This window comes from Aulonocara sp. 'chitande type north' Nkhata Bay, linkage group LG12, assembly GCF_057382095.1.
Source record: "Aulonocara sp. 'chitande type north' Nkhata Bay isolate Kocher_YH1m ecotype deep benthic linkage group LG12, A_spYH_male_GT1.1, whole genome shotgun sequence".
In the NCBI taxonomy this organism is placed as follows: domain Eukaryota; kingdom Metazoa; phylum Chordata; class Actinopteri; order Cichliformes; family Cichlidae; genus Aulonocara; species Aulonocara sp. 'chitande type north' Nkhata Bay.
Genome location: NC_141355.1, coordinates 40,673,928 through 40,700,293, shown reverse-complemented (window position 1 = coordinate 40,700,293; position 26,366 = coordinate 40,673,928). Strand labels below are relative to the sequence as shown.

Sequence of the window (26,366 nt, the reverse complement as noted above, 5' to 3'; positions counted from 1 at the left end):
ACATGAATACACATGCAGTGAGACCTGCTAGAGCTATAAAGCTGGCCTTCACCTGACCAGGTGATGTGCTCAGCATCCGTTACCATGGGGATTTAGCAGGTGAAGAGCGAACACTCGCTGGCGTTAATCAACTTTCAGGACTCCGGGTCAGAACTTACAAACCTGTCTGGCTGGGGTTTTATTGTGAAGGGCTGCACCGGAAGTGTGTGGTTGCGAGCGTGCTTGGAGCCTCCCTGCAGCGGAGCAGAGAGGAGGAGGAGGAGAACGAGCTGAAGGTCACAGCTGGAGCAGCATCATCAGCATCGATCGATCCTGTGATCGATCATCGGCCGCTGATCGGTCACAGCAGCAGCGAGACACACCAGCAGCCTCCGCCTGTCTCCGCCCGCCTCTCCGCCATGGGGAACCGGGGGATGGAGGAGCTGATCCCGCTGGTGAACCGGCTGCAGGATGCCTTCTCCGCCATCGGCCAGAACTCCAGCCTCGACCTGCCGCAGATCGCGGTGGTGGGCGGTCAGAGCGCCGGCAAGAGCTCGGTGCTCGAGAACTTCGTGGGCAAGTGAGTCCCCCTGTGTGTGTGTGTGTGCGTGTGTACCTGTTTAGACATCTTTGTGGGTACTAAAAATGGGAACGTTCCTGTGCTTGTTATGGTTAGGTTCTTTTTGATGGTTCGGTAAGCAGCTGGGAAAGCTTAGAGGCTCTCATTAAGATATGAAAAAGAGAATGCGTGTGTGCCCACCTGTCTGTTTGAGCTGGGGGTGGAGATTCTTCTTCTTCTGTTCAGCCCTTTAAAACACATTCAGGTGGAGGTGTGACATTTGGTTGGAGGTGGAGTGATGTTCAGGTGGAGGTGTCACGGCGGTGGAGCAGAGTTACCGACCCGCTCATGAGCTGGTAAATGGACTGATTCTTACACAGCGCTTTTCTACGCTCAAACATGCTACACCCCCCCATCCCTCCACCAACACCCGTGCAACCACACAAGCACTTTCTTCTATGCTTTAGGTGCTAACTAGGTAACATTCGCTCTGATGGATGCATCGCAGACATACTTGTGGTTAGTATCTTGGTAAATGGCCTGTATTTATATAGCGCTTTACACATCCACCCATTCACACACACATCCACACACTGGTGATGGCAGCTACATTGTAGCCACAGCCACCCTGGGGCGCACTGACAGAGGCGAGGCTGCCGGACACTGGCGCCACCGGGCCCTCTGACCACCACCAGTAGGCAACGGGTGAAGTGTCTTGCCCAAGGACACAACGACTAAGACTGTCCAAGCCGGGGCTCGAACTGGCAACTTTCCGATTACAAGGCGAACTCCCAACTCTTGAGCCACGATCGCCCCGTATCTTGCCCGAAGATATTTGGCTGGCAGACTGGGGGAGCCTGGGATCGAACCACCAACCTTCTGATCAGTAGATGACCTGCTCTACCTTCACCTCATCATCTGCAGGATGTGTTTGTCTGTGGCGCTGATCCCAGATCACGACTCACAGAGATTATATAATTTGTCTGGCCCGAGAGCGCCTAAAGATCCCACAGCAGGACCTGGAAAACTGGAGGAAAGACATCTGGAATGCCCTGATTACCCTGTTGCTAAGAAGGTGGAAAGAGATGAATGGAAAGCCCAGAGCGTGTGAGAGGCGACAGTAATATTTCAGAAAACACTTCCTGAGATAAAATTCTGACCTACCTAAAAAGAAAAACGTCAGAAATGAGCCATGCCTCTGTTCCCAACACTCTGTTTGGCACACTTTTTCTACTCCTGCTCTGCGTGATGTCACAGAGGCTATGTCGTCATATGTCTTGATGCATCTCAATCATCCAGGGAAGTAAATCTCCAAAAGCTGATTCTGTTCATCTGGACGTAGCGTTTTGTGGGAGAAACGTTTTGTCATCATCCAGGTGACGTCTTCAGTCTCAGCTGACTGCAGGTTTCAATCTTATATACAGGACATTTGCATAATGACTGAAACCAGCCCACTGAAGGAACAAAGGGCTGGGAGGTCAGTTCCTTAATCATAATTATGCAAATTCCATGACCATTGATCACCGTTGGTGTTCCAGGGTAGGATCACAAAGCCCTCTTTTCCACTTCTTCCATGTACAAATTGGCCACGATGGGTGAAACTGGGGAGCCCACGGCACACCCATGTTTCTGCCTGTAGAACTGAGCCTTGTATGTGAAGTAGGTGGAGTGAAGACACAGTTCAAACACACTTGGTGGATGCTGAGAGTGGTCCTGCTGCTGAGGTTGGGGTCATCCTGTAATCTCTTACGGACTAACTCCAACGCTTCTGTGAATGGGATGCAAGTGAAGAGAGATGTAACATAACGAACTGACCTCCCAGCCCATTGTTTCTTCAGTGGGCTGGTTTCAGTCATTATGCAAACGTCCTGTTTATAAGATTGGGGAAACCTGCAGTCAGCTGAGACTGAAGAAGGCACTTGTAAGCTGCAGAGGAGGAGGTGGCAGCAGGGTGGAGGATCTGTGCATATAGAAACTGTGTGTGTCTCTGAGGTCTGTAGTTTGAGTCCTGCTGGAAGATGGCATGTGATTGGCTGAATATTTTTATCTTCACTCTGAGAATGGGTGGGGGGTGGGGGTGTCTCTGTCTGCATCTCTGCTCTTATTGGTTGCTTCAGGTCACATGAGTCAGGAGGCTTTTGGTCAGGGCAGCATCGTATGACAATATCAGCGTGATGTGTGTGAGCTGACTGCAGAGGACTCACACTGCAGCACACAGACACACACACACACAGACACACACACACACAGACACACACACACACACAGACACACACACACAGACACACACAGACACACAGACACACACACAGACACATACACACGCACACACACAGAGACACACACAATCACACTGTGAGGATGTCGTGACGATGCTTTTCTTCAAGCCTCTCGGAGGGATCCCATCACACAGCTCACAGTGTGTTTCATTGAATGCAGACTTGAGTGGGCCACAGTGGAACCATCTCTGTCCTGCCTCCTCTATAACACATTTCCTTCAGTTACGTAAGTGAAGGGGATGTGATGCAGCACGACAAAAGAAAACCATCCATCCCAGCGTAGCACCTCCCTCTCCCTGCCACCTCCGGGGTCCGTGAAGCCGCTTCCTGCGGGGCATCATCCAACTCGTGTGTTTGAACTCTCTTATGTCATTTAACCAGCACGTCCCTGACATCAACATGTCTTTTTCAAGGCAGAGCCAAGTTAGAAGGCACAGCATTACACTCTTCAGTCACAGACGTCTGTGTGAGCAGACCAGTGACTTCCCCTTTCTGTCACTGTTAACCAGTGAAACTGCACTTTAAACTCCAAGATATGAGAAAACGAAAGTAAATATTAGGGCTGGGCGATATATCGTGTTTTTAAATATATCGATATATTTTTTTTTATACGAGATGTGAGATGTGACAATATGTTACTGCGTTACGTTACAATTATAGTTGTGGAGCCGCAAGTTTGCCTCTCTTTCGTCCACTTTTCTCTCGACGCAACGTTACTCTGCCTTGCCTCTCCTTCACTGAACACAACTCCCCCATCACCTGCAGGTGTAATGCCTCCGGCTCTTCATAAATCACAGACGCTCAGAAAGGTTGGCTTTTCGTGGTTTATTCTGCAGAAGACATAAAAAACACTCAACATGTGTCTTCTGATGGTACCAGCAATTGTAGCTCCCTCACAGTGCAAACGCACCTTGTGTTGACAGACTTACAATTTGCTTCTTAATAAAGAAAAGTTGGAAAATAATCATTTCTCCCATTTTACAGTCTGTCACACTGAACTTGTATACAAAAAGAAATCTTATAACCCATAAAAATACATTTCACAACCGTATAAAACAAAATAACAGGATAACAGAAGTCTCAGTAAACAGTATCACCGGCTCAACATTTCCCTCTAGTGGACAAATTACGGTAGAGCACTACATTTTCGCATGCTTGAGCTTTACACACAAAATGACCGTTAACAAGCTCACGTAGCTGCAGCAGACAAAACACACTCAACATGTGTCTTCTGAAGGTACCAGCAATTGTCCATCCATCCATCCATCTTCATCCGCTTTGTCCGGGGCCGGGTCGCGGGGGCAGCAGCCTAAGCAAAGAGGCCCAGACCTCCCTCTCCCCAGCCACCTCCTCCAGCTTATCCGGGGGAATACCAAGGCGTTCCCAGGCCAGCCGAGAGATATAATCTCTCCAGCGTGTCCTGGGTCTGCCCCGGGGCCTCCTCCCGGTGGGACATGCCTGGAACACCTCACCCAGGAGGCGCCCAGGGGGCATCCTTGTCAGATGCCCGAACCACCTCAGCTGGCTCCTTTCGATGTGGAGCAGCAGCTGCTCTACTCTGAGCCCCTCCCGGATGGCCGAACTTCTCACCCTATCTCTAAGGGAGAGGCCAGCCACCCTTCGGAGGAAGCTCATTTCTGCCGCTTGTATCCGCGATCTCGTTCTTTCGGTCACTACCCACAGCTCGTGGCCATAGGTGAGGGTAGGGACGTAGATCGACCGGTAAATTGAGAGCTTCGCTTTTACACTCAGCTCCCTCTTCACCACGACGGACCGGTGCAGCGTCCGCATTACTGCAGCCGCAGCCCCAATCTGTCTGTCGATCTCCGGCTCCCTTCTCCCATCACTCGCGAACAAGACCCCGAGATACTTGAACTCCTCCACTTGGGGCAGGAACTCATCCCCGACCCGGAGTGGGCACTCCACCCTTTTCCGGCTGAGAACCATGGCCTCAGATTTGGAGGTGCTGATCCTCATTCCCGCTGCTTCACACTCGGCTGCGAACCGTTCCAGTGCGAGCTGGAGGCCCTCACCCGATGAAGCCAACAGAACCACATCATCTGCAAAAATCAGAGATGAGATTCTGAGGCCACCAAAGCGAAAGCCCTCCGCCACTTGGCTGCGCCTAGAAATCCTGTCCATATAAATTATGAACAGAACCGGAGACAAAGGGCAGCCCTGGCGGAGCCCATCACCCACCGGGAACGAGTCCGACTTATTGCCGGCAATGCGAACCAAGCTCTTGCAACGGTTGTATAGGGATCGAATGGCCCGTAGCAATGGGCCAGACACCCCATATTCCCGCAACACCTCCCACAGGACACCCCGAGGGACACGGTCGAATGCCTTCTCCAAGTCCACAAAACACATGTAGACTGGTTGGGCAAACTCCCATGCACCCTCAAGTATCCTCGAGAGGATAAAGAGCTGGTCCAGTGTTCCGCGACCAGGACGAAAACCGCATTGTTCCTCCTGTATCCGAGGTTCGACTAACGGACAAACTCTCCTTTCCAGCACCCTGGCATAGACTTTCCCAGGGAGGCTGAGGAGTGTGATCCCCCTGTAGTTGGAACACACCCTCCGGTCCCCCTTCTTAAAGATGGGGACCACCACCCCGGTCTGCCAGTCCACAGGTACTGCCCCTGATCTCCACGCAACATTGCAGAGGCGTGTCAACCAGGACAGCCCTACAACGTCCAGAGCCTTCAGGAACTCGGGGCGGACCTCATCAACACCAGGGGCTCTGCCACCAAGGAGTTGTTTAACTGCCTCAGTGACCTCGCCCCCGGAAATTGGCGGGTCATTCCCCTCATCCCCAGACTCTGCTTCCTCCTCGGAAGACGTGTCAGTGGGATTAAGGAGGTCCTCGAAGTATTCCTTCCACCGCCTGACAATTTTCTCAGTCGACGTCAGCAGCGCTCCGCCAGCACTATACACAGTGCAGGTAGAGCACCGCTTTCAACCACTGCCCGAGCCGCATTCCGCTTGGCCTGTCGATACCTGTCGGCTGCCTCCGAAGTCCCACAGGCTAACCAAGCCCGATAGGACTCCTTCTTCAGCCTGGTGGCTCCCTTCACCTCTGGTGTCCACCATTTGGTTCGGGGATTACCACCACGGCAGGCACCAACCACCTTGCGGCCGCAGCTCAATGCAGCAGCTTCGGCAATGGAGACGCTGAACATGGTCCATTCGGACTCAATGTCCCCAGTCTCCCTCGGAATGCTGTTGAAGCTCTGCCGGAGGTGTGCGTTGAAGATCCCTAACCCCTAACCCTTCTTTGATTTCTCCAGTGCCTTCAACACCATTCTTCCCTCGGTTCTAAAGGACAAGCTGGTGAACTCTGGAGTGGACCATCACCTCACTACCTGGATCCTGGACTACCTCACCGACCGACCACAGTATGTGAGGACTCAGGGCTGTGTGTCGGACAGGGTCGTCTGCAGTACGGGGGCCCCACAGGGAACGGTTCTGGCTCCGTTCCTCTTCACCATCTACACTGCAGACTTCTCCCACAATTCCACCCAGTGCTTCCTGCAGAAGTTCTCTGATGACTCTGCAATAGTCGGCCTCATCACTGATGGGGACGACAAGGAGTACAGAGGTCTGACCCAAGACTTTGTGGACTGGTGCCAGCTGAACTACCTCCAGATCAACGCCAGTAAAACCAAGGAACTGGTGGTAGACTTCCGCAGGCACAAGCATTCTCCACTGCAACCACTGAACATCCAAGGTATGGACATTGAGGCTGTGGACAGCTACAGGTACCTTGGTGTTCATCTGAACAATAGACTGGACTGGACTCATAACTCAGACGCCCTCTACAGGAAAGGGCAGAGCAGGCTGTACCTGCTGCGGAGACTCAGGTCGTTTGGAGTGGAGAGCCCACTCCTGAAGAAATTCTATGACTCTGTTGTGGCTTCTGCTATCTTTTATGGCGTGGTCTGCTGGGGCGGCAGCATAAGATAAGATAAGATAACCTTTATTAGTCCCACACGTGGGAAATTTGTTTTGTCACAGCAGGAAGTGGACAGTGCAAAAGTTATGACGCAAAAATTAGAATACAATAAGAATAAATACAGTACACAGCTGTACAGAATAGAATAAAATAATATACTATATACAGTAGAATAAAATAGAATAAAAATATACAATAAGATAAAAATAGAATACGAATGCTATATACAACTGAGTAAAAATACAACGATGCCAGAAAAGATTATTGCACTTAGTGTTATTGCACATGTGTGGATGTGTGTGTTTGTTCAGTTAAAGCATCTCTGCTGGGGACAGGAAGCGACTGAACAGGGTGATCCGAAGGGCCAGCTCTGTTCTAGGATGCCCTCTGGACCCAGTGGAGGTGGTGAGTGACAGGAGAACGGCGGCTAAGCTGTCATCCCTGTTGGACAATATCTCCCACCCCATGCAGCAGACTGTGACAGCACTGAGCAGCTCCTTCAGTGGGAGACTGCGGCACCCACGGTGTGGGACGGAGAGATTTCGCAGGTCTTTCCTCCCCACTGCTGTCAGACTCCATAATAAAGACTTTAACTGATCAAGCACACACATCCATACATATGCAATAATACTAAGTGCAATAATCCTTTCTGTCATCGTTGTATTTTTACTCAGTTGTATATAGTATTTGTATTTGTATTCTATTTTTATCTTATTGTATATTTATTTTATTTTATTCTACTGTATATAGTATTTTATTTTATTCTATTCTGTACAGTTGTGTACTGTATTTATTCTTATTGTATTCTAATTTTTGCCTCATAACTTTTGCACTGTCCACTTCCTGCTGTGACAAAACAAATTTCCCACGTGTGGGACTAATAAAGGTTATCTTATCTTATCTTACCTCTCAACCTCACGCACTAACTCAGGCTCCTTCCCACCAGAGAGGTGACATTCCATGTCCCTATTGCCAGTCTTGGCAGCCGGGGGTCAGTCCGCCAGGGCCTCCGCTCCTGGCCGCCACCCGGCACACAATGCACCCGACCCCTATGGCGCCTCCTGCGGGTGGTGGGCCTGCGGGAGGATGGGCCCATGTCTCCTCTTCGGGCTGTGCCCGGCCGGGCCCCATGGACTAAGGCCTGGCCACCAGATGCTCGCCCTCGGGCACCCTCCCCGGGCCTGGCTCCAGGGCGGGGCCCCGGTAACCCTATCCCGGGCAGGGTAAACTGTTCCCTCGGTGTCCTTTTCATAAGGGTCTTATGAATCGCTCTTTGTCTGGTCCCTCACCAGCAATTGTAGCTCCTGCAATGTAAAGCAAACGTCACAAAAAAGCGCAGAAAAACAGTAAGTCCAGCTATGCGCAGCAACCACTAGGGGGCCGGCAAAAGCTTACTGCAAAAGAGCATAGATACGGCAGAAACACTGTTTAACAGCAACCAACCTTTGTTTCAGTTACACAGTAGCGTTCTAACATCAATACAAATCTATATACACCAACATGTACAACCTATGTAACAACATTTACACCAGAAACCATAAAGATGCCAGAGCCTTTCATTACAGAACTTACCCTCACAGTGCAAATGGGCCTTGTGAGGAACAGAAGCCTTAGAAGCTTCTAAACGCCAGAGCGAGATCCGGTTGAAGGATTTTCAAAATAAAATACAACAAAGATGATAAAATTCACACTTAAAATAATAATTAAGACCAGGTAAGTACATGTTTTTCCAGATGTATTTTTAACTCTGTTATACTCAGCCCCACTGAATTTGATCAAATTTGAGCCTCAGGTACCAAAGGCACCCACACTGGTACACACCAACCAAACAGAGGTCAAAAATCACAAACACCAACTAAACGTATCCCTAAGGATGAAGTGGGATTGGAGCAGCGCTAAACTCCCAACCCAGCAACTGGCAGCAGAGTGCCCGAAATACACCCTACCAATAACCCTTTACAAGGTGTGTACCACGGCTCAACAGGGAAAAAAACAACAAAAATGCAGAGTACGTAACAGCAAGTACAAATCCCATCACTCAGGTAGACATATAAACAAAACATTTGGATCAGTCTATTCACTGGTTTGACAAGTCGCCCAAGTCTGGTTCTGATCTGGGAAGCATCCCCGGTTTGGCCATAGTCAACCTTTGGGGACTGAGCAATGGCATGAGCAACTATATCCACCGCTACCTCAGGTGTAGTAGAGCATACTTGTACACCCTCCCCACAGCTCGTAGCAATATTGACCTCTTGGGATGCCGTGCTAGAACCAGCTTGGTCAAAGTCCACTTCAACAGACAAGCCCGATGCGGCTGGCAGGACTGAATCCATGCTTGAAACATCAGTAACATCTCCCTGAGACCGGCTGGACTCCGTCAACTGCGACACCCATGCAATTGTCCTCTCTTCAGGGTCCAAAGGTTCAGAGACAACCTCCAGGTCAGCTGTCCCATCCATGGCATCGGGTGAGCAGTCACCATCAGCACCAACACAGCTCACAGCAGGGGCATTCAAATCTCCCTCCCTATACGCAGCCCACACCAGAGACTCTGAGGAGCTCACTTATCGATTGACTCTCAAAATTAGCACCCTGGTCGCTGTGCATCCTTTCCAGAAAGCCGAACACACAGAAGTACCTGTTCCAGAGAAGCCTTGCAAGCTGTTTAGCCGACTGGTCCTTGTATGGGAAGGCCTGCGCCCATCCAGTGAAGTGGTCTGTGATGACCAAGACGTCCACAGACTTGTGTGAAGCCTCAGCCGACCAAAAGTTGATGCAGACCAACTCCAACAGTCTGGACAAGGACATGCTGAGCAAAAGAGCACGACCCTCTGGTTAGATGGTCTTACTGACTACGCAGCGCTGGCATCCCCGTACATGGCCTCTCACGTCACGCCCAAGGTTCAACCTGAGAAATCTCTTTCTAGCCAGGTCTAAACTCCTGAACTGGCCCTGGTGACCAGCATCATCATGGATCCCTCTGAGGACCTCGGCCTTCAACGAGTCAGGAACCACGAACTGCAGTCGTCTGTTACCTGATATCTGGTCTCTGGAGACTCTGTACAACACACCGTTGTTGAGAACCAGCTTCTCCCAGTGGCTCAGGTATCTTTTAACAAGGACCGGGTCCCCTACCCGCTCTCTCCTTGAGGGTCTCCTGTGTCTCTCAACGTAGAAGACGACGTGGGAAAGCACGTATTCAATTGTATTCTATTGAATCTATTGTAAAAAAAAAATCAAAACAAAAGAAAACATAAACTTTCTGTTATTTCATTCCTCGGGGAGTCTTTACAGTTAACAAACATCGAGCCCCTGGGCCGTATGTTTGACACCCCTGATATAGTGAGTGAAGAAGAAACACCCAGTGCATCATGGGAATCCCCCAGCAGCCTACACCTGGCAGCATAACTAAGGGAGGATTCAGGGTCACCTGATCCAAAAAGGAAAGTTTGAATCTTAAAAGCAGAGCTAGTGTCTGTCAGCAGCCAAGGTGCAAAATTAGAGAGGGCTAAAAAAGACCCAGTCAGAGAAGCTCAGATCATAGCAGCTGTTTGAAGATATTCAGAGTTCATATTTAAACTGAAGCGGTCCAGTGATGTGTGCAATGAGTTTGATGGGACATGTGAAGAGCTGTGATCTGCAGAGTCTGACAGAGGAGGCAGCGTGCACATCAATAATATCACTATAATCAAGGTTAAGAATATAACCTGTGCACGTTTTTACTAACTGCTGACTGGTAAACCAAAACTTTTCATAATAAAGTCAAATCTAAAGTTTGCACTCAGTGCTCCGTCTGAACTTTGTTGTCCAACCGAACACTCAAATATTTATAGGATTACACACTTTCAATACAATCTCCCAGTTTATAAAAAACAATCTGTGAGTGATTTCTGGAAAACAGGATGAATTTGGTTTTATTAGCATTAATAACTAACTTTAAGCTGCACAATAAAGTCTGCAGCCACTGCAATGCAGTTTAAAGCACCTCAACAGGATGATTCAGAGTCGAGTGAGTCGGCCTACGGTACAGCGTCATCTGCAGAAAGGTGCAGATTTATTATTAATACAAATATCAAATAAATCAGCGGCGTTGTTGGGCTCAGCCTGCCCTTGGTAGGGTCTCCCAAGGACAACTGGGCCTGGTTTAAGGCCAGAACGAGTGTGAATAACACGACCTCTGAAAAAGCACTTTGGTGGTACCAAAGACACGGCTCAGCCTGTCCTTCGCAAAGTCGATCAGACAGCCAGAGGCTTACAGACATCGTTCAGAATCTAATGATCAATAAAATTATGTACAGTCGTGTCCTTTGTTACTAGCTCGTATCTTTGTTCCTCCTCTCAGGGACTTCCTCCCTCGTGGATCCGGCATCGTCACTCGGCGTCCCCTCGTGCTGCAGCTCATCAACTGTCCCACAGGTGAGACTCACAGTGCAGAGACACGTGGTTCGTCCGTGCGGTGTCTGATCTGATCGTGTGATGTATATTGATCAGAGTATGCCGAGTTCCTGCACTGCAAAGGGAAGAAGTTCACGGACTTTGATGAAGTTCGTCAGGAGATTGAAGCTGAAACGGATCGAGTGACGGGGCAGAACAAAGGCATCAGTCCGGTCCCCATCAACCTCAGAGTCTACTCCCCCAATGGTAACACACACACACACACACACACACACACACATACACACCTGTCCTGGTCCTGACTCTGCTGTCTGTCCTCAGTCCTGAACCTGACTCTGGTGGATCTTCCTGGGATGACGAAGGTCGCAGTGGGCGACCAGCCACCCGACATCGAGCACCAGATCAGAGACATGATCATGCAGTTCGTTACTAAGGAAAACTGCCTCCTATTGGCTGTTTCCCCAGCCAACTCTGACCTTGCTAACTCTGACGCCCTGAAGATCGCTAAGGAGGTTGACCCACAAGGTAAGGCTCCTGACAGCTCCACCTGCATCTTTCACCTGTACTGTTCTTTCCTGGACTAAATAAAGTGTTTCGGTAATGTCGCGCAGGTCTGAGGACCATCGGGGTCATCACCAAACTGGATCTGATGGATGAAGGGACCGACGCCAGAGACATCCTGGAGAACAAACTGCTGCCGCTACGAAGAGGTACAGATGCATGACATTACACCAAACCCTCTCACTGGTTGGTGGTCAGCTGCCTGCTCAGTCAGATTTGAAGTCACCTCAAACACTTTCATTTCAAATTTCACTCAATGTGGAGGTGAAGAGACAGAACAGGCTACAGCTGAGCAGACAGAGACAATATGAGACTTTCACTGTGTCAGGTTACATCGGGGTCGTGAATCGCAGTCAGAAAGACATCGATGGGAAGAAAGACATCACCGCAGCCCTGCAGGCCGAGAGGAAGTTCTTCCTATCTCACCCAGCTTACCGTCACCTGGCAGACCGCATGGGCACCGCCTACCTGCAGAAGATTCTCAACCAGGTAAATGCACAAGATCTCTCCCAAGTCTTCTGACTGCAAGGATTTCAAATCTGTCTTTCCACAGGGCTGGGCAGTGAGTTCTGTTAGCTTAGCACAAACACTGGCACAGCTAAAGGTCCTCACTGTATAAATACTCTTTGAATTTCCCCAGAACATTTCCAAAACACTGTCTGATTTTTGAGGAAGTTATGAGGAGCAGGATTCTGGATTTAACAGGGAGCCAATGAAGGGACGGCGATACAGGAGAAATCTGCTCCCTGTCCCTGTCAGGACTCTTGCTGCAGCATTTTGGATTAACTGCAAATGGAAGAAAGCAGTCTTACATATTTGTTTAATATGTGCATTGAAGGACATGTCCTGGTCAGAAATGACTCCAAGGTTCCTCACAGCGTTACTGGAGGCCAAGGTAATGCCATCCAGAGTAAGAATCTGGTTAGATACCATATTTCTAAGATTTTCAGGGCCGAGTACAATAACCTCAGTTTGATCTGAATTAAGAAGCAGAAAGTTAGCGGCCATCCAGGTCTTTATGTCTTCAAGACATTCCTGCAGTTTAACTCATTGGTGTGTGTTATCTGGCTTCATGGACAGATAGAGCTGGGTGTCATCTGCATAGCAGTGTAAATGTATGCTATGTCTTCTAATGATGCTACCTAAGGGAAGCATGTATAATGTAAACAGAATTGGTCCTAGCACTGAACCCTGTGGAACTCCATAATTAACCTCAGTGTGTGAAGAGGACTCTCCATTTACATGCACAAACTGGAGTCTATTAGATAGATATGATACAAACCCCTGCCTTTAATTCCACCTATGTTCTGATGTCAGTGATAAATAACAGAGCACCTCTCTGCTACCTCCAGCAACTGACCAATCACATTCGGGACACGTTGCCGGCGTTGCGCAGTAAACTGCAGAGTCAGCTGCTTTCCATCGAGAAGGAGGTGGAGGAGTACAAGAACTTCAGACCGGATGACCCGAGCCGCAAGACCAAGGCTTTGCTGCAGTAAGGACCAGCACAGATATTCACCTACGGCTCTCTTTAACACGCAGTTACAACGATTCAACGTGTCAAGATTCAACATGCATCATGCCAAGCTATGCGTTTTCTCTACACTGGTAGAGTGTAGAGAAAACGCATAGCTTGGCATGAATGATTTCACAGCATATGTTTAAGGACTAATGAACACGTCTGAGTTTACTTTGGACACACAGGGTCTACAGTATACTTACAGACTCAAGTATACACATACACACTGATATTTGGTTATCTCTTAGCAAGTTGCTCATCAAGCAGACACTTTTGGTATCAACAGGCTACCAGATGATATTTGACATCTCTTCTTGGTAGAGTTCATTTAAACTTGGTTCCTTTACACAGCCGGCTTTTAAGGTCTCCCATTTTCAACAGGGTTGAAGTCAGTTAATGTTAGCCCGCTTTATCCATTCCAGATCTAGTGTTAATGTGTGTTTGTCCCCAACTGTGTCCACGTTTCAACCCTGTAGTTACTGATTGAAGGTTACTCCATTACTTGAACAAATTTGTGTAATGTACCACTGGCACCAAACAGCACGATGCTGCCTCCACTATGCGTGCTCGCTGCTGCAGTGCTCCTGCGTTTGAAAGCCTCAGCTTTACCTCTTGGACCGATTTTAGACCCCGAGTGACCCCGAGTGCATCAAACACATCCTTTTTATCACTAACGAGATGTTAACAAGCCTCGTCATGTAAAAAGATATCGCAGAACATCTGAGGAGCTTGGAAAGAAATTTTCTTCCGAGAAGCTTCTCCAGTTCCAGACCAAAGGGTGGAGAGTCCCAGATTTTAGCCCTATGGGAGTGTCCCTTAATGAGATCGTTGACAAAATATTGACCGTAGTGCCTCATCATATGAGGCAAGGTGTGAAAACAGGTGTGGGTCATTATCAGCAGAGGCTCCAGGTGAACCCACTGTGAAACCTAGCCCCACCCTATCATGTGACTCACTGAGGTCAGATGACCCAGGATGTGAGTGGGTGTGTGAAGGATCTCAAAACTGGATTATAGATGGCAGTTGGTGTCGTAAGCCCCGCCCTCTGTTCCAGGATGGTCGTTCACAGTGGAGTAAATCTGTGTCCACTGTGAACGACCATCTTTGAACATGCGATGAGGCACATGATCAATAGTGGGTCAACGACCCTCTTGGGTCCCATTAGGACTTGAATCTGGGACTCACCATCATTAGATTTATGAGACACTATATATGTAGAAGTCGTGCTCTGCAGTGAGTCCACCCTGGAAAAGGAAGAGTTCGAAGAACTCGTTAGAAACGCCCAAAACGACATTCCTGCCTGTGACGAGCGGAAATCTCTGACCACAGTTCTATGAAGGGAGCTGAAGGAGGGGCTGTGTTGGTAAGCTAGAGAGGACCAAGGGTCGAGGTGACAGTAGAGTCACGAGTGTGATTTCAGGTGAAGGGAGCACGACTAGATGAGCCTACAGGTGTGAGATCTAAGTGTCAGATGTCGGTTGGGTATAACCAGCGCTGTACATTCACGGCAGGATGGTGCAGCAGTTCGCTGTGGACTTTGAGAAGCGCATCGAAGGGTCCGGGGATCAGGTGGACACCTACGAGCTGTCGGGAGGGGCGAAGATCAACCGCATCTTCCACGAACGCTTCCCCTTCGAACTGGTCAAGGTAACCGTTCCGCTCAGGTGACATCATCGCACCATGTGCGACATCATGCCGGTTCAGTGTGCAGCAGGACTTCCTGTGGCAGGCGAGTGATGTCATAAATGTGTTTGTGCAGCTGGAGAGTGATGAGAAGACTCTTCGTAAGGAGATCAGCTACGCCATCAAGAACATCCACGGGATAAGGTGGGTTTGTTTCTAAAGTCCTGCCTGATTGTAATATCAAACCTCGGTAAAAAATCCGTTTATTCTGTCTGCAGTACCTCCACTGTACAGCAGGGGGTGCAGTGCGCATGCTACCTGTTCATTTATTTGGGTTTGAACATTTTCTCTCGGCACGTTCTTCCTGTTTATGGATCCAGATGTATTCATGGATTATTAGCTTGTCATCTTTGAGGGCGCTGCCACTCAAAGATGTCTTCATCCGCTGAATAATCGACATTAGAGTACGAGTTTCATCCATAAACATCTGCCAATGTTATCCTGGGAACGTGTGTGTGTGTGAGACGCTGTTACAGAGAAACAGTTACACTAACTGTGCTCAGACAGCAGACGTGCGTCCCTGCAGCTTACTGTAACAAGTGCTGCATAGCTTTGATCTTTTTTCTATTCAGTTCAATTTAATTTACACAGCGCCAAATCACAACAACAGTCGCCTCAAGGTGCTTTATATTGTACAGTATATCCTATAATAATAGATACAGAGAAAATCCCAACAATCATATGACCCCCTACGAGCAAGCACTTTGGCGACAGTGGGAAGGAAAAACTCCCTTTGAACAGGAAGAACCAGGCTCAGGGAGGGGCGGGGCCATCTGCTGTGATTGGTTGGGGAGAGAGAAGGAAGACAGGATAAAAGACATGCTGTGGAAGAGAGACAGAGGTTAATGAGTGTGTGTCGCTGCGCTCGCAGAATTCTAATCCTTTAATTGTCCCACAAAGGGGGAACTTTGGTTGTATCAGCAGCAAAAACACACAAACAGACTAGAAACAGAAACACAATTTTTACATATTTACATCTTGGACAATAGCAAAGCAGAGTACTGTACAGTTATTAAAATTAGAGTACAGATAAGTGGCAAACCTAGGTTGTAGTGTGAAATGGAAAACTGAATACAGGGGTGAGTGTGAATGCGCTCACCTGTGCGCTCACCTGTGCTCAGGACGGGTCTGTTCACCCCTGACATGGCATTCGAGACGATCGTGAAGCGTCTGATCGCTCAGCTCAAAGAGCCGTGTCAGAAATGTGTCGACATGGTGATCAGCGAGCTCGTCAACACCGTCAGGCAGTGCACGCAGAAGGTACTACACATACTACGAGTACTATCATCGCACAGTACTAAGCGCTAATACACAGTACTGACTACAGTGACCTTTGACCTCCTCCTGCCTGCAGCTGGCTCAGTATCCGATGCTCAGAGAGGAGATGGAGAGGATCGTCACTCAGCACATCAGAGACCGAGAGAGCCGCTCCAAAGAGCAGGTTGGTCACATGACACCGTCGCCATCTTGGTATGATCCTGACCATCGCAGTTCAGGCACTGGAGAGTCGTGGCCTATTCCAGCTGTCATTGGGTGAGAGGCGGGGCTCACCTTAGCAGGTGGGCAGGCTGTGACAGGGCCGTCCTCTTCACCGCCACCAAGTCATAGAAGATTTGCAGGATACATGGACATCACCTGTGTCACATGCCGCTGATGGCTGTCCGTCTCCCTCCTCAGGTGATGCTGCTGATCGACATCGAGTTGGCCTACGTGAACACAAACCACGAGGACTTCATCGGCTTCGCAAAGTAAGACCCTTAAACCGACTTCCTGTCAGGCTCACCTGTATCCCTGATACACAGGTACAGGTGTGTCAGCTGTCTGATACACCACCTGAGCTGTGTGAACACTCACCTGGGGTGTGTGTGTGTGTGTCTGTGTGTGTGTGTGTGTGTGTGTGTGTGTGTGCGTGTGTCTGTGTGTGTGTGTGTGTGTGTGTGTGTGTGTGTGTGTGTGTGTGTGTGTGTGTGTGTCAGCGCTCAGCAGAAAAGCAGTCAGATGAACAAGAAGAAGGCAGCAGGAAACCAGGTGAGTGTGTGCAGGTATCCTGGGAAAGGAGGAGCAACACGATGAAGTGTGGGAGGACGCCATCTTTAACCTCTTTTTCTTCCTCTGTCTCCAACGCCTCTGTTGCCACGGCAACCAGGATGAGATCATGGTGAGTGTGTGTGTTCATGTGTAGCGTAATGGGAAGGGTGAGGGTGCACCTGTGTTGGAGCTGGTTTACTGGAAACACTGGTGTCATTGACCTGTGAAATGCAGGTTTAAAGCAACCTTTGACCTTTGATCTGGATTTGAATCCTCCTCCTGAGGTGGTTCGTGATGTTGGTCCAGGTGTTATTTGATCTTTACCTGATACCAAACGTCCAGGTTTCTGCGGAGACTGCAGCCCAACATCAGATGTTTTCACATTTTAGCGATTAGTGACATCATCAGCAGTCACATGTTTTACTGATGCCGTGCGCAGGTGATCCGTAAAGGCTGGCTCACCATCAACAACATCAGCATCATGAAGGGCGGAGCCAAAGAGTACTGGTTCGTCCTGACTGCTGAGACGCTGTCCTGGTACAAAGATGACGAGGTAACACACACTGGCACAGACACCTGCACAAACGCACACGCATGCTCACACCTGCACCGTGCAGCGCTGTGTGGCAGAGCATGTTTTTATGTACCAGCTGGTTTTGTTTGTGTGCAGAGCTTTGCCGGTGAGCCGTGCCATTACACATCAGACATGTATTTCAAAACTGTCACAATCTGCAGTACAAACCGCGGCTGGACGAGTCATTTCAACACCTCACAGTCTGCAGGAGGAAACCGTGACAAACACACACATGTAAACACGTTGTTGCTCATTTCCATCAGCAGGTTTTTTGATACCAAAGGAAGGTGTCACATGGATCCAGCACAAACCTTTTATTTCTATTTAAAGTTAAATCTAGTTAAATAAAGGTTTACTGAGAGGGCAGAAGCCCGAAAGGCTTTATGCTATTTATCTCACTGCTTTCATTGCACCTCCTACAGGAGAAAGAGAAGAAGTACATGCTGCCTGTAGACAACCTGAAACTGAAGGACATTGAGAAGAGCTTCATGTCCAGCAAACACATCTTCGCCCTGTTCAACACTGAGCACAGGTCAGTGTGATCAGCCACGTCCACACACTGAGAGGTGCTCCGAGCGTCCAGCTCCTACGCTAACGTTTAACAACGAGTTAGTTTCCATCTGAGTGTGATGTGCTGTGATCGAACCGAGAATGAAAGCGTGTGGTTAAAAATCTGAAGGTCAGCGAAGATGGAAACTAAACGGAGCGCCATTTGGACACACAGCGATGTGCCAGCTGCAGCGGCTCGAAACACATCAGCGCAGATGTTTCCGGTGAAGGAGGAGGATGTTAAACTGTTCTCAGTCAAAGTTTAGGCTCTCTGATGGCGCAGACAAACGCCGTCACGTGACAGGAAGTAGACATGGAAAATGGAGATTTGTTTTTCAGCAGCAGATGAGATATGTGTGTGTCGTTGGTTCTGATGATGATCCTGTGATTTGTGTCTGTAGGAACGTGTACAAGGACTACCGTCAGCTGGAGCTGGCCAGCGAGTCTCAGGACGAGGTCGACGGCTGGAAGGCGTCCTTCCTACGTGCTGGAGTGTACCCTGAACGCAGCGTGGTACGCCCAATTTGTACTGTGTTATAACAATATTATTACTGATGTTATTACTTATTACTGCAGTACAATTACATGTAAATACTTTATTCTGTCCTCTCCACACCCTCCATCAGGATAAAGAGAAGGTGAGTGCCTCATGATGCACTTCAGGTGGAGGTGGTGTGTGTGTGTTTAACGGTCAGCGTGTGCAGGTGGAGGTCGAGGAGTCGAGTGGCGACGGGCAGATCCACAGTCTGGACCCTCAGCTGGAGCGGCAGGTGGAGATCGTCAGGAACCTGGTGGACTCGTACCTTGCCATCATCCACCGTACCATCAGGGACCTGATCCCCAAGACCATCATGCACCTAATGGTCAACAATGTACGACACACACACACACACACACACACACACACACACACACGTGTCTATATATACACATTACACATGCATACACAAAGCTGTGTAAACCAACTATAAATAACGAATCTAAACTTATATACATAAAATACAGAAATGAATGAGGTGGAATGAATACTACAAAGTGTACATAAGGTGCAGCTGCAGTCTGGCAGTGGGAGCAGTGTGACAGGTCAACTGTTAAGAAGGGAGATGGCGAGGGGAAAGAAACTGTTCCTGTATCGGGTGGTCCTGGTCTGCAGGCTTCTGTACCGTCTGCCAGAGGGCAGCAGATCAAAAAGTCTGTGTGCAGGGTGTGAGGGGTCTGCGATGATTTTCCCTGCCCGTTTCCTGGTTCTTGAGAGGTACAGATCCTGGATGGAGGGCAGGGGGGCGCTGCACAAGGCCGTACAGGAAGTCATATTGTGAGTCACGTGACCTCCTCTCTGCTCCTCAGACGAAGGACTTCATCCACGCTGACCTGCTGGCTCAGCTGTACTCTTGTGGAGACCAGAACACCCTGATGGAGGAGTCCCAGGAACAGGTGAGGCAGCAGGTGGAGGTGGGAGGGGCTCGGGTTTTAAGCCAATCAGACTCAGACTCTGCTTCTTCCTGCTCTCGTCCAGGCTCAGCACCGCGATGAGATGCTCAGGATGTACCACGCGCTGCGCGAGGGCCTCAGCATCATCGGTGACATCAGCACCTCCACCATCACCACAGCGATGCCTCCGCCTGTTGACGACTCGTGGCTGCAGGTGACGGGGATGCCGTCAGGACGCAGGTATGCCGCTAACAGATGGGCCGTGCTGCGTAACAGACCATGGGCGGCATCGCTGACACTCGGCTGGTCTCTGCAGGTCCCCCATGTCCAGTCCGACCCCCCAGCGCCGGGCCCCTCCTGGCCCTCCTCGTCCAGGTGGTCGTGCCGCCCCGGGTCCCCCCTCCCGTCCGGCGGTGTCACCTGATCCTGGACCCCCACCCTCTATTCCCTCACGACCCAACAGAGCGCCACCACCTGGAGTTCCCAGGTAACGCTCCTCCTAATCCATGTTTATAACAGGAAACCTGAGGTCACAGAGGTCAGGTGATCAGCAGCACGGTCACAGGCTCCTAGCGTGTGCTGAGTTCAAATGCAGTCAGGACAGGTGAGTTTCTGGAGGCAGACTGTACATAAAAGATGAAAGGAGCCTGTGATGTCACATGGTCTCTCACAGTAACGTCACAGCAGCAGTGTTATTGGCCATGTCATTAAAAAAGCTCCGGCAGCACGCACACGGTCCACAGGTCCAGTTCAGGGACATGAGCTGAGCTGAAGCCCAGCAGACAGCCATCAGCTGCAGCCACCTGTTTCATCATCCACCTGTCAGTCAAAGAGGCCACGCCCCTAATAATGGAAACTTTAATCCAGGTGCGTAATAACGTATCCTCCAATAAATGATCCACAGACACCAAACACGTAAAGTTTTACATGGAAATCTGTGGGACTGACTCACTGCTGCTTCGGCTGGATGGTGGAGGAACTGCAGGTGTTGGTTGACGGGTGTGTGTGACAGTGTAAGACGGTCTCAGCGTGCAGTGTACAGGAGCATCAAACAGATGACTGTATCCTGGAATGCTGTTTCTAAACTGTACCATGAACATCCAGATGTTTCCAGGGATTGTCATCAGTGTGTGCAGCTGGCTTCAGCAGAGCTACAGTAAAAGACATCAGTCGTTAAAAAGAGCATTACCTGTGAAAGTGTTTGAACCTGAAGCAGAGAGTTTGTGTTTGTGTGACCCGGATGATGTTTTATCAAAAACTAGCTGAGAGCAACTTTCTTCTTCGTTGGTACTGTAGAACAAAAAGCAGCGATCAACAAACAACCTGCACAGACATGAAAAAGAAAGACTGTCTTTCTTTCCTCAGACTCTCCGTCCCCACCTGTGTGTCTGTTAGCCCAGCATGAGGTCTGCGCACCTGCCCACTCCCACACAGCCCACGGAGCCATGTCTGTCTGTCCTCCTGTCTGTCTGTCCTCCTGTCTGTGCGTGTCTGTGCGTGTGTGTGTGTCTGTGTGTGTGTGTGTGTGTCTGTGTGTGTTTTCCTGTCTTTCTGTCCGTTCGTCTCTTGTGTTTGTGTGATCCTGTTCTAACAGTACCTTTCAGAGGTGTTTGACAGTTTCTTATGATTTTCTATGTTTTTGCATAAATTTGATGTAAAAAGGAAAATAACAAAGTAAACACATACGACAATAAGTGCCAGGACTCAGTCTATTCACACCTACAGGCCAGTGGACACTCTGTCAATGATGATCTGTTAGCTCTTTCAAGGATGTTTGATATAAAGGAAGGTTGGAGATTGGCCTGTAATTAGCTAAGACTGCTGGGTCTAGAGATGCTTTTTGAGTAAAGGTTTAACTACAGCCAGCTTGAAGGCCTGTGGTACATAGCTGATCATTAGAGATAGGTTGATCATATTTAAGATCGAAGAATTAATTAATGGCAGGACTTCTTTGAGCAGTTTTGTAGGAATGGGGTCTAAAAGACAGGTTGATGGTTTGGAGGAAGTAATTATTGAAGTTAACTCAGAAAGATCAGTTGGAGAAAAAGAGTCTAACTTAACATCAATGGTACTAAGAGTAGCTGTAGATAATATTACATCTGTGGGATGATTATTGGTAATTTTTTCTCTAATGATAAAAATTTTATTTGTGAAGAAGTTCATGAAGTCATTACTAGTTAACGTTAAAGGGATGGTTGGCTCAACAGAGCTCTGACTGTTTGTCAGCCTGGCTACAGAGCTGAAGAGAAACCTGGGGTTGTTCTTATTTTCTTCAATCAGTGATGAATAGTAAGATGTTCTGGCTTTGTGGAGGGCTTTCTTATAAAGCAGCAAACTATTTCTCCAGGCTAAATGATGATCCTCTAAATTTGTGACACGCCATTTCCTCTCCAGATTACGAGTCATCTGCTTTAGGCTACGTGTTTGAGAATTATACCATGGAGTCAGGTACTTCTGATTAGAGACCTTAGTTTTCACAGGAGCTACAGTATCCAGAGTCGTACGTAGTGAGGAGGTGAAATTATTAACAAGATAATCGACCTCTGTTGGAGCAGCGTTCAGGTAGCTGCTCTGCTCTGTGTTGGTACAGGGCATTGAAGATGATAACAGTGGGTGGATTATATTCTTAAACTTAGTTACAGTGCTTTCAGAAAGACATCTACTGTGATAAAGTCTACTCTCCACCGCTGTGTAATCAATTATTGTAAATGTAAATGTTATCAGGAAATGATCAGACAGCAGAGGGTTTTCAGGAAACACTGTTAAATGTTCAGGTTCGATGCCATATGTTAAAACAAGATCTAGAGTGTGATTAAAGTGGTGGGTGGGTTCTTTTACATTTTGAGAGAAGCCAATTGAGTCTAATAACAGATTAAATGCCATGTTGAGGCTGTCGTTTTTAGCATCTACATGGATGTTAAAATCACCCACAATAATTATTTTATCTGAGCTCAGAACTGAATTAGATATAAAGTCTGAGAAATCAGACAAACTCTGTGTAAGGCCCAGGTGGACGATAGATGATAACAAGTAAGACTGGTTTCTGAGTTTCACAGCTGGGGTGGACGAGGCTAAGCATCAGGCTTTCAAATGAATTAAAAGTCTGTCTGGGTCTTTGGTTGATTAATAGGCTGGTGTGAAAAATTGCTGCCACACCTCCCCCTCGGCCTGTGCTTCGAGGTTTCTGGTAGTTAGAATGACTCGGGGGTGTTGATTCATTTAAACTAACATAATCATCCGGCTGCAACAGACTGAATAATGTCTGAGCTGCCCCTGCCAGAGGGATCGTAACGGTTCCAGCTAGTTCTGGTCCTCACTGATACCCACAGAGCATGTGTGGCTGAAATAGGACGTGTTAGCAGTCCAGTACAGGACGCGGGAGCCTCACTCATGTTGGATCAGTTTAGTGAATGAGTGATAGTCACCACTGTTTGGTTCTATGTTTGGACTTTTAGAAAATTTGATCAGATTTATGCAGAAATGTTGAAACATACTCACAAACCTTCAGTGTTTGGGAGGAATCTCTCAGCGTCAGAGCAGGTAGCTCCGCCTCCCTCATGTTGACCATATTTGGTTATTCTTTCAGAATCTCTATCAGTGACCAGTGAGGAGTTCACCAATGGTACGTCAGATGTCTGTGTGATGTTACTGTTTCCACCCTGTGTGTTTGTCTCATCGCCCAATCAAACTGTTGCGCTCACCGTGTGGTACCGCCCATTTTCCTAGCATCAGTGTGACTACCAGCTCCATCGGCCCGTGACTGACTGTCTGTCTCTCTGTCTGTCTGTCTGTCTCCAGTCGGAGGGCTCCTGCATCTCCATCCCGACCATCCAGACCAGCCTCTGACTCCGCCCCCTGACAGTCACACACACAAGCATACGAAACACGTGACCCGTGTGAAACGGCCGTTCCATCAGTGCTCCATATGTGGTTTCACAGCATGGACACTTTACTCAGATTTCCCTTTGGTCACATGCTGCACCAGACCAGCTCTGACTGGTTCAAACCTCAGACTTATTCCAACCTGCTTAAACTGGTTCTAACTGGTTCTAATTCCAGCTTGATATTGATGGATGGGTTACTGGTACCAGCAGGATGATCCGAGCGGGTCCTGATGGTTTTTGTTTTAAACTCGGCTTCAGTGGTTCACAGTAGTTCTAACTCAGCCATATTTGAATGGACTGCTTTCCAAACCTGCTCCTTGTTTGGGTCCATCTACTGGTTTCACTGGTTCCTGCCAGTTGTTCCGATATACCGGTACCAACTGGTTCTTGAGAAATCCAGCCCTGATGTAGACCGGGCTGGTTGGTTTGAACAGACTGGTTGCCCAACATGCTAGTACCAGCTGTTTTAGCCAGTTCTGGTTGGCTCCGGTAAGTTTCAGCAACTGGTTTCTTTACATCTAACAAGTTTCTGCTGGTTCTAGTCTGTTGGATCTTCTAACTGGTTTAAATGTATAAGCTGCTCACCGAACGCCCTGCTTATTGGTACCATCTGGTTCCATCAAGATCTACCGTGATCATGAGGATCACTGCTGGTTCTAGCCAGTTCTGTTTGTACTCATGTGACCTCTGACCCCTGTACCAGTTGGCCTTTCTCCTCATTTACTCTTCTCCTCTTTTGTTTTCTGTCATTTTTTTCCCAGTCGTCCCAGTAAAGGTAGCCCCGCCCACGGAGAGAGTCCCCAGTCTTCGATTGAGGGTTAAGCTGAACGGAGTGTGTGTTTGTGTCTCACTGAAGCTGTGTTACTGTGAACCTTCCTAGTAATAAACATATTGATTATTATCAGCACTTATTCTGACTGTATAGCAGCTGATCAGCAATACATTGTGTGTAAATATGACGTTCGGTCACGCCGCAGACAGAAACATGTGACCTCAGCAGGTCGGTCAGTACTGTAGACGACTCCGGAGGAGACGAGGCGAGGAGGAGGTCTCTGCTCTGAATGTCCCGGCTGAGATCATCTTCATGTTCACTTCCTGTTCTGATCCATGGTGCCGTTTCTTTACAGTGTAAAGTTTACAGTTTTAACTTGTGTATTTATCTATTTATTGTATTATTTATTTTACTCTGCTGGAATTCCACGTTTGTTTCTGCTGGCGTCTGTCCTTCCACCTGTAGCTGCACTGAACATGTGACATGTGTGGATCACCATGCACCATCCTCTAAGCACAAACATAGGCTGAAACCAGCTGTACACAGGCCTCGTGAACGGTCATGTAACTGGCTCAGTTTGTGCGTTTGTAACTGTCAAAGTTATGGACAGTACTGAATCCAGATGTTTCCAGAGATGGGCTGTGACCTCTCAGCTGGATCCAGGGACTCAATCAGTCTGTGCTCAGACTTTATGAGCGGTTCAGCAAAGACGGTGTAACAGATGGACGTAGCTGCCGTGATGTTTTATATTTTTGAATGCCAGTATGAAGCCATGAGACGAGCTTCTCTCACCATGGCCATCTCAGTGTGTTGACACATGTGTGACGATTGAGGGGTGGAGCCAAGAGGCCCGATGAGTTTTTCAGAAACATACAACGATCAAAATGTTTGAAATTGACTCGATCTGTTATTGGGTTCGAACTGAGACGAGCAGCAGGGACCAAAAACTCACCAGGAAGTGTTAACAGAGGTCACGGCCAGGGTGGTTTTTCAGACTTCTGTGGGACTGGCAAGTCTACCACAGCTAATGCCCCCTGGTGGCCATTACAAAGATTGCAGCTTTAGTGCGTCACGTTTCAGACCCAGAAGCTATGTCCATCTTTTATACCGTCTTTAAGGTGGGATAGTTAGCTGTGAGTTAGCTAGAATAAAGGTAGCTTAAGGTCAAATTTGATCCCTCCACAAATCAAATCCTGCTGATGCGGTTTCCGTTAAAGGTCAAATTCGGTCCGATATCCTGAACCCTTCACATAGTAATCGGGCTGTTAGAGGTAGAGAGCTGTTATCACATCTACATCAGAGAGAGAAAAGATTGAAAAGCAGCACAGTGCTCGCTGAGCTCACCCACCTTCAGCTAACCGTCCCGTCTTACCTCTGATCTACATCTGTTCCACAAATGTTTGTCCAGTGTAGCTATTGCATGGACCACGAAGCTACCAGCTGGTTCCAAATGGATCGTTGTGGTTCCTCCTTCCCTTTCCTGGTTCCAGCTGGTTCTACCTCTTCATCTAACGCCAGCAGGGTTGACATGTTTTTTGTTCTTCTTCATTTCCTCATTGGTTTACCGTGAGCTTCCTCTGATGTGAAGATCAGAGGAAACTGTGACTGAAGCGATGAGGAGATAATGTTTGTGGAGGTGGCCCGGTTTCTCTGGAGGTGGGGTTGGTTTTGTGCTGCTCATGCGAGCAAAGTGTCAAGTGATCGTGTTTCCTGTTTGGATGTACCAGCTGATCTCCTCACTGTGTTGTGTTTGTTCTTCATGTTGTGGTGATTTTGTAGAGTTAGTTAAGCTCCGAGCAGCGTTCAGCGCCGCCACCGCCGCGGGGCATTAGCTGTGCCGTGTCGTCGTTGTCTACATTAACGTCTGCATGCTTGTCGTATGAGTTTATCAATCAGTAAAGTGTTACACTTTGCTCTGCAGCGGCACACTCCACACACCTCGGCCCCTCCCACACCTGTGCTTGTGCATAGTTACCTGTGTATGCTCTCAATATGAATCTATGTGCAGCGAATATGACGATATAGAAATGTACCATATATATGTGAGCAAAAAGCTAAACTAAATATGCAGCGGCCAACACTGTAGTGTGTGTGTGTGTGTGTGTACAAAAGAGAGTGTGTGTGTGTGTAGATCTGTTGTGTATTAGTGTCATGTGATCAGGGCCCAAACAGATATGAATAAAGTTTGTGTGAATGAA

The 26,366-nt window shown here is 48.4% G+C and overlaps 1 protein-coding gene across 2 annotated transcripts; it reads left to right on the top strand.

The window, feature by feature from the left end:
* The first annotated feature begins 201 nt into the window (after nt 1-201).
* On the top strand, nt 202-26,366 carry LOC147318255 (dynamin-1-like). Of its 2 annotated transcripts, XM_086257905.1 has the most exons (24): nt 202-559; nt 804-894; nt 11,115-11,188; nt 11,264-11,413; nt 11,489-11,692; nt 11,779-11,877; nt 12,057-12,217; nt 13,081-13,223; nt 14,759-14,894; nt 15,007-15,074; nt 16,052-16,190; nt 16,285-16,371; nt 16,608-16,678; nt 16,907-16,958; nt 17,077-17,088; nt 17,398-17,511; nt 17,955-18,064; nt 18,483-18,594; nt 18,708-18,719; nt 18,786-18,953; nt 19,429-19,515; nt 19,598-19,752; nt 19,829-19,999; nt 24,158-26,366. In XM_086257905.1, the coding sequence occupies exons 1-24, from the start codon at nt 451-453 to the stop codon at nt 24,216-24,218; spliced, it is 2,586 nt and encodes an 861-aa protein (XP_086114031.1). In that variant the 5' UTR covers nt 202-450; the 3' UTR covers nt 24,219-26,366. The 2 variants fall into 2 exon arrangements, with proteins under 2 accessions (XP_086114031.1, XP_086114030.1); XM_086257904.1 differs by lacking the exon at nt 804-894 and having other exon boundaries at nt 203-559.

Coding starts and splice junctions, on each gene's coding strand:
- LOC147318255 (XM_086257905.1), top strand. CDS start 451: ATGCCTTCTCCGCCATCGGCCAGAACTCCAGCCTCGACCTGCCGCAGA. Junction 16,679..16,906: donor GACTTCATCGGCTTCGCAAA/GTAAGACCCTTA, acceptor TGTGTGTGTCAG/CGCTCAGCAGAAAAGCAGTC. Junction 19,753..19,828: donor GGGATGCCGTCAGGACGCAG/GTATGCCGCTAA, acceptor TGGTCTCTGCAG/GTCCCCCATGTCCAGTCCGA.